This window comes from Macrosteles quadrilineatus, unplaced genomic scaffold (assembly GCF_028750875.1).
Source record: "Macrosteles quadrilineatus isolate MER2022 unplaced genomic scaffold, UCM_ALF_1.0 Scaffold_8__2_contigs__length_117827958, whole genome shotgun sequence".
Taxonomy (NCBI): domain Eukaryota; kingdom Metazoa; phylum Arthropoda; class Insecta; order Hemiptera; family Cicadellidae; genus Macrosteles; species Macrosteles quadrilineatus.
The window spans coordinates 11,223,719-11,237,371 of NW_026542601.1; the positions used below are offsets into that span (position 1 = coordinate 11,223,719).

Genomic DNA, 13,653 nt, shown 5'->3' on the forward strand with positions numbered 1-13,653 from the left:
GCGTTGTTATTTCGTCTTTAGCATGGCAACCCATAAGGCCCGTGTTAATTTTTTTAAATTTCAAATTCATTTTTTTGTGTTTATTTTTTAGACTATTTTAATTTATGACGGGATTCTGCACGTCTACAGGAAAATATCTTTCCAACAGTATGCGCAGATTTTCCCTGCCATGCACACGAGAAAAAAGGTTTTAAATAAACATGCTTGTCTATTAATATATAGATATACATATGAATAAATTGTGTTTTTAGCCTCTGAGGGACATCAAAATAAAAATTAAACGAGTCCCGCCCACTTACCGTACCACCTACTTTCCTATAGGGAAATTCGCTAATAGACCTATTTCGTGTTGGTCCCATTGTAAACTTTGCAGTCCAGACTATCTTTAGCTAATTAGGTCTACTCCCGTTCCCCGACCCAACCACGTGATCTATAAGATCGCACCTTGAGTCACGTCGACTATTAAGCTATCTGGACATTTTCAGATTATTCTATTTGGCCAAAATTCGGTAAACATATAAAGATTATCTCACCTCCCCACAATCGCATGATTCTAATCACTCTGCTAACGATTGGAAGGCATAAATTGCTGGGAAACAGTCTTAGTAGCTTCGCGTCTACGGCCAAAGTGGCTGCAAGGGCGGCAAACATGTATCCGTTCTATATTACCAGGCTGTTTGCCTACAGTGTGTGCAAGGCTATCCTCAAGTCTGTGATATTGTTTTATTCGTCTAATAGAGGTAAGGAAGTGATTTATGGATTTTCAGTAGTTTTTTAAGTATGAATTTTTTTCTGGGGATAATTTTATACCCATTTTTAATGTTTTGATTTATGTTGATTTTATCCTGTCACCGATGATGAGCTGGTGTAGTGGTTAGAGCGCGGGACTTCACTCCTTGAGGTCTCGGGTTCAAATCCCGCCAAATACCAATATATTTTATCTAAATGATATTGCCGCAACCCCTAAGTCTAGGATGTAATGTGAAAAACAATCCCGTACGAGTGCCTAGCGTCCTAGGAAAAAAATCCTGTCACCAGTACGTGCTGATTAATCACATTATTGGAGTTTAACTTTAAAAGGCTAATATATGCTTTAAAACGTATAAATTATATTACCTGATACATTTTACGGTACCTACTATTTTAGACCATTACAGCCATTACCATATGATATGGTCCTTACGCTACAAATATTATTATTTTAAGTCTTGGGTTATTGAGCCAAAACTACTTATTTTCTTTAGATATATTAAAATTCACCGAAGATTGTTCGGAATTTAAATTTCAACCTGTTTTTTTGAAACGAAAAAATATGAACTTAAATTTGAAGGTTTTGTATTAAACTAGGTTTTAAAGTTAATTTTAATTGTTTTTTTTTTAAATTAGTTTTTTTTATTGAAGTAAATCATTAATATTAACATTGTAAAATTTACACTAATAAAGAATATTGGATTTAATCCATGTCGTTTTTGGAGCAAAAATTAAGGTTAGACTTTTCCGATTACTCTCACCCTAACGTACATAATATTTAACCCTTAGGTAAAACATCGATGGTTTGGACAGTTTAAATAATATCTTTCATAAACAATGCGAGTATAATCTAGACGTTTCAACAAACACTAATCGTAAAAAATAGATATTAGTTGTCCTTTTTCGGCTTCTTTTTAAAAGACCTCAATCACATTAATAAGTCGACGATTTGAAACCTTAGAGTCACTGAGTAAATATTTACTCCAATGATATAAACCTTTCGGTGAAGAAATTTGTAATTTCAACGAAGTCCGTGGACCTCTTATAAGATAGTGTAGAGCATATAAGCTTTTCTTTCTAGACAGGTGAGTTTCAAGACATTATCATACAGCTTAAATGCGTTAATAATTACCATCTGGGCTTGGGCCTACAAAACAGAAATTCGGCGTCCCCATAACTTTTAGACTAGTCAAGCTGACTTGATTTTATAGATAAACACATCTACATCCGGGTATTCGTGTATCTGTATTCTGACACACAACAAACTCAACATAAAAATAATTTTCTCGAACTTTTCTTTACATGACTAATATGATATGCCAAACCCACCCCAAAAGCCTCCGTTCAAGACTAATTACACAAGGACCCCATTAGAAGCTAGGTGACGGAACCGTAATCCTATGTTAACCCTTGTTTACGCGAGGTGGCTATTAGTGAAAGTTTTACTGCACCCCTAGCCTAAGAACGCTCAGTCGCGCGGGTGGCTACCTAGGAACCACACCCATGTTACCTCTTAGTACCCAGGGGGTTCACATTGGAACCTCGAGGGTTCCCACCTTCGTTTTATCCTAAGTTTTTACGTTACGTTTTCGTTACTATTTTTCTTCGTCACCAGCTGAATTCCTTTATTTTTCTCATATATTTGACTACCGGACTTTTTACCACCTCAAAGATAATTTTTAATCCATCAATCGTGCCGTAATTTTTTTTAATTCCTCTAAAATTTTGGGGTTTTCACTTGTCCCCCTCGCACTTTCGCTCCCCTATTTTAGTTCGCGACGCGGGTGATCATGACACTACACCAGGAGTGTTCCAAGAAAGTCATCCTAGTTTTCTGGGTCTACTTGGAAGCACTTGGCTGCTTGTCTAGAGGTATGTGTATTTTTACTTTTTAAATTATATTGTAATCATATAAAAACATTCAGAGCGAGATACAATCAAATTAGGTAGGCCTAATCAAGGTATTAAATTCAAGGGTACCATTAATGTGAAATACTTTTTTTATTTTTTTGTTGCATTTTTCTTTATTTATTCAATACGCTCAAAAGTGACCAAATATTTCATAAAAAAAACTTGAAATTTTGTTAAGATAATTCGTTTTTTGGTTGGCTTATAGTTTCAGTAAAATAGTTTTTTCCGCTATTTTTATAACATGTTTTTAGTCACACAAAGTTTAATGTACATATTTTAGAGTTTTCTTCTAATATATTCTCGTGCGTAGCCAGGTTATATTGAAGCGACTTTTATGGCATTAGGAATACGTGTTGTATAAACTATCTGTGATACATTTGAATGTACAATGTTTCTCAATGTTTTGTTGATTTTCAAAATAATTTTTTAGTTTTTGTAATTTTTAAAACAATAAATTTGTTTATTTTAAGCTAAGGTTTTAAACCAAGTCATAGAGCATATTTTTATATATTTATAGCCAATTTAATAGTTATACGTTTAAAACTAATTATACGTTAAATGAAAAAAGATTAAAGCTTTAAAATTAACGTAAATTTATTGTTTTTTATATTTTTGTTAGAAATATAATTAATACAATTTTGGAGAAAAAAATGGTTCAAAGTTTCAAAGTGTAAAATAAAATAATCTTCTTGCAGTAAAAATTGGTTTCTTTAATTTCGTCCATACAGAAAACAACAATAAATAAATTTTAAAATTCGTCATAAAGTATTATCTCGGGATATAGATTATATTATTTAGTCTTAATTAACATTTAAAAAAATGTTCAAAGTACTCAACTGTTATAATACTGTATTCTTTATACTAATATACAGTTTTTTTCAATATTCACCTAAACAGTTTCGTTAGCATTACCACCTTAAAAAAAAAACATAAACATAAATGACCATAATCACAGGGTTGGCAAGAAAGAAGGTATTAGATTGAATGAATCAATTTCTCAACCGACACTTGTATTCATCAAATCACACTAATAGTAGTCAACACAACCCATTACTAAGTAATGAGGAATTAATTACAATATCATACATGACAATGGACTTAAGTACCATGAGTGGATCACAATTGGCCAATCAACTTTGCAATTCATTTTCAAATCTATTGACTCCAAAATGAAATAACTTCCTTGTGAATCTGCATGTATTTATCTTATTCTTTCTAAGGAACAATTGGTACTCAAATTATGTGATTGAAAGTTTTACAAGGTTCAAATTTAAAGAATACACTTTAACACGATTCAAGTAATATCATTGTGTTGGTAATAAATTGGTTGACTATCAACCAAGGTCCAAAAGGTAGGTTGCTTAAGGTATAAAAATTATACTGTCAATTTTTTGTTAAATACCTAAAGATAGGGTTTGGACATGTATTAGGAGTTTATTGCTTTCTATTTAAATCAGTTGTTTTATACACAAATTTAAAATAGTTTACTTTACAAAAACCTAATATAATAATGTAGTGTAACTCATGTAACGGTTTTAAGCGTATGACCCCTGATTATTAAACCAATAGTACGTTTTTCATCTCCATAACTTATACTAACATGTTTATCTCTAAAATTTTTACAGCAATTTTTTCATTGTTCTCAAATATTTCATATTTATATCATAATTCTTTTACAACTATCTTTCATATGAAGTCATTGTCTGCGTTACACTTAAAGTTTAAAATTACTACCGTGAAATTAATGATTCGATGTTATTAATATTTGTCTAGCTAAAACTTCCCATATAAAAAAAATGTATTATTCTATTAATATTATAGTTCTGTATGGATTTAAGAACTATTAACGAAGTGAAAGTAAGACCAGGTTGTCATCTTTTATTAATAACTCGCAAAACTAGTTGGGTAAACTTAAAAATTTAAAAAAATTGACTTTTAATTTTTTCTAGCTAAAATTTTCTATAAATAAAATATATTTATTTTACAAACATTTTACTACTCTGTACCTTTAAGAACTATAAGTGAAAGTAATAGCAGGTTGTCTTCTCGTATCTATTAATACCCGATGTTTAAATGTAGATACATGTTACCGCGGGTCTGTTTAGCCTGGGGGTGATAATTGGCGAGTCAGCTCCTTATCGAGGCCATTACACACACTTGCACTATACGTGGTTTATTGTTACTTGTAGTCTTAGCTGTATTAGGATTGGTGTATCAGTCAGTTTAAACATGACAAAAATTGTTTTAAATGTCTCTGTAGGTCAAAAATTGGCAAAGTATAAATAATTACCAGGTTTAAGAAGTTATAATACCTATTTAAATGTAATAGGTGAATTACTATAATTTTAACAAATAATTATAGAAATCTGATCAAAATATCGATTAAATTGTTACAAATATAAATTAAGAAATTTTTCCTATAGTCAATTTGCAAACCCATATGACGGTAGTTTACTGGATTAATGCAATTACCCTGTGAATATATTTAAACAAAGCATATTTGGTAGGCTTACTGAAGACATGTCCTTTCCCATAAAGAATAGTTGTTTTGGTAAACTAATTATTCCTTAATGTAGTTTGCATTTTACCCACGGAAAGTCAGTGATCAAATGTTAACATTAATAAATGACAGTATAGTCAAAAGGTAAGTAAATACTCATAAACAGTAACTTTTTAATTGAAATAATGTTATTTTTACAATCGCGTTAAACATATGATAACCATTTAATGTCAATTAAGTTGTATATTTCAAAACCCTCCCAGTGTACGTAGAATGTTTCCACAATCACAAGCTATTTGATTTCAAGATTCCTTGGAGCCTAGAATTTCGAACTCGTAAAACAATTAAAGAACTACAAAGAAAATTTCTTATCTCACAGTTTACTAGATATTAGCGAATTTCCCTATAGGGAAGTAGCTATTACCGTAGGTGGCACGGTAAGACCTAGACCCGGGACCGATTTACTTTTTCATTTTGATGTCCCCAGAGGCCAAAAACACCATTCGTTCAAATTTTTATATATGTATATATATATAGACTTATATATATATATATATATATATATATATATACGTCCGTGAACGCGATAACTTGAGTAATTTTTGTCCGATTTTGATGAAATTTGGTTTAAAGGTGTAAAGCGGGATAAACTTGAATGAGTTCGCGAACCAGCACGATCGGACCATGGGAACGGGGCTTTACGGGGGGTTTTATGGGGTAAAAATTGGTTTTTCTCACTTTTAACCCTCAAAACACAAAATTTCCCGATTTCTCTTTAGACCTTTTTAAAGAGCTTAAAAAAAAAATAATTTAGTATATAAAAGTATTTTTGTTCGATTATTAGTAACGGAGAAAATTAAAAAAATTGTAAATTTAAAATTCCCATGTTATTCTTATGGAGAATATTGTCAAATGTTGTAGTTTGCTTGTTTATGGATATATTTTGATCAAACTTGGCAAATTTATTTATTTTGTACTAAGCTATCAATATTTTACTCAAAAACACACTTTATTAGTTTCCTTGTAGCAGCAAACCTAGGTACTCGTTAAACCTAATGTTATAAAAATATATTTAACTGAAAATCAATTCAGACAAATGGAAATTCGCTTAGTCGGCAGGTTTGCTGCGGCGGGGGTATTTAAATTACAATCACTCTGGTTTTTAAACAAATATTTTGATATGGTAAAAATAACTCTTCAGCGGCTTTTTGAAATTAACATTGTCTTGTGGTGGTCAAATCCAAGATGGTTGTTAGCTTCCATGGACTCCCTTGGAGAACAATTGAAAACTACAAAGAACATTTATAATCTCACAGTATACTAGATATTTAATTTATAATCACTCTGGTGTTTGAAAAAATATTGTTGGACGATAAATAGCTCTTCAGCTTTCGTAACAACTGTTAGAAATTATCTAAGATTGCCGCTAGCCTCCAAGGACTCTTAAGAAAAATCTCGAGAACACTTTTTAAGTCCTCACATTAAATCTACTTTCTTATATAAAACTTAAATTCAAGAACAGTAATCTCTAAATCGACTACCAAAAAATATCAACGCACGTTTAATCTTCAACCAACAACACAAAACTCCAAGTTTCCTCAAACAAACCAAAAATATAATCAACATGGAAGGTGAGACATAAAGAGAGCAAAATTCCCCAAAAGGTTGACCACACATATCAAGTTGAGTCACTTTTCAACCTCAACGTCTTTCAGAGCAAAAAACCGGTCAAGGACTCTGTTTTGACTCATGAGTCGCCTTGTCTGATCATACGGATCAAACTCACTTCCGTGTGATAAGTGGCGAATCAAACTAATCAAACTAATCAACCCGTTCACCATTGACACCAGGGTGACTGTGTAATTTGTCCTAACTTGTTAACTCTGTGATATAGCGTCATGTTAACTAGTCATTAGGCTCGATTAGGTTTTTGCAGTGATTTATTAGAACTCAAGTGTGACTAGAACACTTCGGCTGTAGCGAGGATAACAGGGTAGCGGTAAATTATGTGTTGTTGGTAAATATTTAGAGATTTTGTGTGTTGTGGAATACTTGAAGCGTGTCTTCTTGGGCGGGTAATTGAGCCAACTGACCTAAATCAGTCGGGTATTCCTGAATTGCGCCAACTACTCCAGGGAGCCACCCGATACGTTCCTTAACTACAAGTTGCGGTTCTCTTTGACTGTATAATTGAGTAGTGTTGTTCAAAGGTTTATTACGGACATTTTCCATCACGAATGTAAAAAACAATACACAACGTTTCGGGATCTGGAATCTGATCCCGTCTTCAAGTGAAAACACTTAACTAACACATTACAACTAACAAGACGAATCACGAACGGGAATCAGATTCCAGATCCCGAAACGTTGTGTATTGTTTTTTTACATTCGTGATGGAAAATGTCCGCAATAAACCTTTGAACAACATTAACTCACCATCACCAACAATGAACTTCAAACAAATAATTGAGTAGGTTAGGATAGGTTAGGTTACGTTAGGTTAGGATAGGATAGGATAGGTTAGGTTAGGTTAGGATGACACGTAAACAATGTCGTTACTTCTGCTAGGAACTCACCCTTGGCTTGGCTTGGGCTTGGTGCAACTAAGGAACATTTTTGGGACTCTTTTAGGGCTTAGAGCAATTAAGGAACTCTTTGGCGCAATTAATGCACTGTGTAAGTGTCTTCTCTTCTCGAAAAGGTGTAAAATACGAAATTAGTAATCTTGTGATAATTAACTTTGACTATTGATATACTAGGTAGATGTTAAAATCCTATATTAAAGCTGTAGCCAGTTTATGAATTCAAATGAACTTAGCTAAGCCTACGTCATAGTGTTCTGCTGCCAAGTAGTAAATGTATGTTCCTAGTAAACCGAGCGTACACCTTTTTTGTCCATTCACCTTGAAAAATATTCTAAGAATGTCCAAAACCTAACCTTAACCTAATGTGAATCTCCAAACCATGACTAGTACACTGTGCTTCCCAGTGTTGGCAGCACCGTGATAATTAAACTAACAAACTACAGTAACTACAGATCGTCTATCCTACGGCTTTTAGATTCTGAGTAATTTTAAATGGACATATAAACTGTTTAGTTGGCATGTTAAATTTCAATAGAAAGATCCACTTCAGACATGTATTTTAAGAAAACACTTTACAGTGAATCGATCAAAAGTTCCACGATTTCGAGTAAAGGTTTAAAATAATGTGTTTTTACTCATACTTCTGTTGGATGGATAGTTAAATTAACTGAAAGAAAAGTCTAATATATTTTCCAATTAGTAGTTTGCCAATTAATGAAATTGGTAACATTCTTCATAATGTTTGAACATTAATTATTTGATTAAATTCTTTCACTGAGCTAAAAAATAGCTACCTTATCGGTAATTTAATTATCGGTAAGCTAATTATCGGCCGATTTGTGTAAAATATTTTACAATTGATATATGCAGCCACTAATATAACGTTACAAAATTCAAAAAAAAACTTTTAACCCCAAACTCACTAACTTAAATTAGTACTGTTGGTTTTAGAACAAAATTAGTTAAATAGATTAAATTTTAATGTCAATAATTAATTCATAAACAATTGTTATAAGTTCTTATGATCGAGCGAGAAAGATTCATTACAACACTTGTAGCAAATCTAGACCAAATGACCTTGAAATCTTTCGCAAATGAAAACAATAAACCAATCATTGATTGTGTCGCGGTACAAATGGCTTAAGTGGGTCAAAGCCGGAGTGACATTTGCAAAAGTTTAATCAATGGGTGCCATTTCACTGCAGAAGGTCTTCTGCTGATAAGAACGGCTGAGGCTTATTGAGATGAAAAACTTGTAACGACAAATTCCAGGAAATCCGAAGAAGGTTGGTCGGTTTCTGGATTATTGACTGATCCTTTTTAATCCGCGAGGGCGTCAAGCACTTCCGCAATGTGGAGGTCGCTTTTAATCCAATAACACTACAGCTTAAGCCAATTTGACTAAGATTTTCAAAACCAAAGCAGGATGAGGATTCCATTAACAAATAGTTTTGGCGTCATAAATGTCTGTCGCTGAACGGACTTGGTTGTTCTAATGAAATAATGTTCATTCTGGCAACATCTTTGATTAGATTAACACAAGTATTAAACCTACAAATCCATGAAAACTAAAATTTTGATCGATTATGTTCAACTCTCTCAGTACCTCCAGTACACAGGTTAAGAAATCTGTAGGTTTAAAGCATGACAAATTATCAAGCAGTGTATGTGCCCTAAAACATACGGTAAAAACTTTGTGAAAAATCAATCATTAAAAATGTTGTTTATTTTTCGTTGTAGCCTTTTCTAAATCATAAATAAAATAGAAACCCCTGTTTTCTTGAGCTAATCACGGTCTCCAAGACGATTGATTCAATGCACAATAATTATCAACGTTGCAGAATATGATAACAGTGCCAATACTGATAGTAGACAAACATGGGAACGGAAAACTCGGTCGATATTAACATCAGTTTACGCTCTGTTACTGTATCGTTCGGAATAATTAGGGTAAAAACCGTGTGTACTTTAATTGTTTTCTTTACATTTTGAAGTTTTAAGAAAATTTGTAATTACCTCAAGACATTAATTTTTGTGGAGTTTGTGAATAGTGTGTGATCGTGTTAACAGACTTTATTCATGAAATATGAAATACGTACTCTTACAAATCGTCAATGTGTGTTAACATTCCAAATCTTATAGGTTAGATTTAGCCTTAACATTCCAAATCAATTTTGTTAGGTTATCAAATTGTTGTTACATATTTAGCTGAACTAGTGTTATCATTATAATGTGAACTGTATAAGAACCATCCCAAGATTTTGATAAAAACTACCGTTAGCATATTCAACAAAATAAAAATAAAAATCCTGTAATTTACGTATGACTCCTACTTAGACATCATCGGGCCTAAACCACCACCTTACACCGTCCCCATTCTGTGCTAATCTTATCTTCGTAAACAGTGCAAAGCAGATTATGCACCTCTGTATTGACCCGTATGTAAGGCCAGAGATCAATCAGCAATTATTGTAGTCAATAGTAGGTCAATGACCATCAGTCGGTATTGAAGACTCGGAGATGGTGGAAGTTGCCAAGAGGGTTGTGCGGAAGTTGTCGGAAGTTGCCGAGCGGAATGTGGCTCTGTTGGTGATATGTGTGAAGTTGGCGGTAGCGGAAGACACTGAAGGGAATCTACGTAAACGACGTTGGCGAGGTTTGTCCTCTTGTGGTTTGTTGGATTTTATATATTTCTAATTTTTCTTGAACGATGCATAAAGACCCAAAACCCCTACAAACCTATATGAAGCTTTGACTTGTCTACTGCTAGTAGACTTCAACAAATTTTACAGTCTCAAGCTTGTGTCGGTGTGTTTGACCATTAATTTTTGGATACTGAAGTAGACATCCCATCTATATGAAGCAGCTGTAGCATACTTGTTATTCAGAAAAACATAGTAGAATGAACTACTTACAGAGTCCACTTAAGTCTAAAATTATATTTCTCCCTTAATTTTTGTTACCGTGACATAAAGTTACTATAGTTTATGAAAAATCATCCTATTAGTTTGATTCGGTTAAAAAGTCATTCTACAGAAATGAGTAGTTTATATCAAAGCACTTTGTCGATGGCACAATTATTCAACCACGTTCATTTTAATTTTAAAACCTGAGACAACTTTAACATGTGGATCGAATGTCTATTTATATTAATTACTATTTTAAAAGATGTTACGCTTAAGGGTATAGTAACCACCTTAAGTTACTATAAGTATAAGGGTATATACATTTGCCATTAGCTGTATGGGCTATAAATTAACAGCTGTGTCTAAGGAACATGTCGGCCTTAGTCACTAACAAGACTACAAGATTGGCCACTCATCCAAATCTCATCCTTCACTCGTATTTGGGTTAAAATACGCACATAGAGGCGACCCAATCTTAAATAATTGATAATTGGTATGAAGGTTATGGTCCATGAAGCCATCAAGTTTTTAGGAATTAGGTATACACCATTGTCTTTATAAAAGAGTTGACGTTTCGAGGCCGTAATCGATTCTCTTCACATCTTACATTGAAGTAACCAAAATAATATATCTTTTACAAATAAAAATTTTTTAAACGTAGTAAATGTTACCAAGTGTAGTTTATCATGACTGTCTATAGATTAACAGTTAATTTACTAACTTGAACCACAAATATTGTTTCCTGTGGTTAGGTTTTACAATAAAAAAATACAAATTTCAAAGTTTTTCTCCCAAAAATTATAAAAAATCCAAATTTGTGTATTTTCAACGAGTTATTCCACGACCTTGCAAAGTCGTGTGTATGAAGACACACCGATGTTCACCCGAATGTGTGATCGCAGCAGGTGCTTACGTGATGCAACCGGGGTTATAAGGTCGAGGACAACTGCTGGACTCGAACCCGGGACCCCCGGGACTGCCCGACAGGAGTGGCAACCTGACAGCGCGGAATTCCCACACCTTGACGTCAGGGTGAATTGGCAACACTGATTCTGGTGACTCGTTTTTATGGAACTTGGTTATGAGATACGGAGAAATCTCATCATAGGGGATTACATGTAGTTTAAGTAATAAGCCTTTGTGAAAAAAATCCCCATCAATGTTTACGTCGAAAATTGTTTGTACGTATCCTACGTTGGTGTAGAAAAAACGTGTGGCTAGATATATTAAATGATAAATGTGTTCAAATTCCTACCTCTGATTACACCATGATCAATACCACATGACTTTGTTTTTGACATTGACGTATCATCTTGGATTAATACGTTGTCAAAAACTGGTTTTTAATGAACTTGAAGTAAGAAAATTGATTGCTCGTTATTATATGTTTCAACATTGCTGGATGATGGTCAACTTTTGTACAACCATACAATTATCACAAAAAACAAATGGCGCAAATTAGCAATTAATATGCAAAAATATATTCACAAAAAGGTGGTTAAACTAGTGTTATGTGTAGTCAGAATTAATATATGCATGGTTTTTTCTTATGATTCACATTCCTAAAAAAATATTTTAACACCGGAAAGGAATGCGAAGATTAAGTCCTTTGAACAATAAATCATGCTATTAACTACTCCAGGAAAAATACCGGCCCCAGCGTGGATCCTTGAGGAACGCCATACAGTTCTCGTACGTTTAGGTATGTCAGCATTGTTTGTAGTGCAAAAACTGGAGCTTACTTCCCGATTGTTTGTTGGTTTCAGCCTTGCTTTTTCCAAGAACATTCGTCATCTTTTCATACTGTGTTCTCGTCCATTTTTAAGGATTTGAAAAAAATGCTCTGTCGTGTTTAGGATTAGAAGACAATTTGACTGTTTAACACAGTTAACCAGGTGTTTGGTGGTTAAGGAATTTTACAAAAATGTTTTAACCTCGGATTTATTAATTTTGTACTTATTATGTGATCATGTAACATTATTTTTGTATAAAAATTACTAGATACTATATTCTTACCACAATTAGTACACACACAAAATTGGGTGGTGGATGAGCTTTCCGAAAAGTCTACACCTCTATGTGTCAACCTCATTTACAAAAAATCCTTAGTACTTGCCACATTAAGAAAATAATATTTCAAATAGTGAAATAAATCACGTCACGAACTTAGGCCTAACTTCAACACGACGATTTTTATAGCCTCCACTAACTATAACCACATCTATTTTTAAATGTAGGTCGTTTAATACCTACGTTTTAATTTTCAAAAATAGTTAGAAAAACTAAAAAATACTACTTTAGAACTGCATTAACTCAAGGTACGTCTGAAAAACCATCTTTCGACCAAAAAAAGTCCATTCATACAGCATGTGAACGTACAATTTCAGTAAAACCATAAATTTTCATCAGAGGAAGGTTAGAAAGTGACCCGCCGGGTTTTTGAGAGTGATGCAACCGTGTCCGACACTCTGTCAATGAAGTAATCATGGCGAGCAAACACACTGAGACTAAATAACCACAATAAAACGTTCCGCCAATGTATACACGTTGTTTACAATCTCGTGATTGTAGACAATCTCCACCGGGTGTGTAAACTGTGTGTTTGTACGGATTTCTAAACAATGCAAAATACTAAGCACAAATTTTGAGTATGTATGACATGTTATATCATTGAATAGACTTATCATGTAATGTAAAAGTTTGAAGTCAATAATATATATATATAGATAATGATCATCTCACTAGTCAGCTGAGCTGCGGTTACCATAGGTTCTGGCGCACACCACTGGGAGCGCGATGTAGTTACGGCGTACGCGCTACGTTACTACACGGCGCTCCCAGCGGTGTGCGCCAGAACCTATGGTAACCATGGTAACCACAGCACGGCTGACAGTCTGTATTTAATTCTTTTTGTTTATGGTAACACCTAGTTTGGTTAAATATTAATTATAATCAATGCAAATAGCAAACAGCTGATTTATTTATCACTTGACACAGAATA

At 33.5% G+C, this 13,653-nt stretch overlaps 1 protein-coding gene across 3 annotated transcripts in view; it reads left to right on the top strand.

Moving 5' to 3' along the window:
• LOC128999846 (scavenger receptor class B member 1) overlaps positions 1–13,653 on the top strand; it is a 160,028-nt gene that overhangs the window by 83,014 nt on the left and 63,361 nt on the right. Inside the window, exon 1 of one of the 3 annotated variants that reach the window (XM_054426556.1) lies at positions 10,252–10,402. The exons of the other annotated variants lie outside the window; for them this stretch is intronic. Coding sequence (XP_054282531.1) covers positions 10,267–10,402 — 136 coding nt within the window. The 5' untranslated portion in view covers positions 10,252–10,266. Of the gene's footprint in view, positions 1–10,251; positions 10,403–13,653 lie in introns of those variants that run through there. 3 annotated transcript variants of the gene reach the window in all.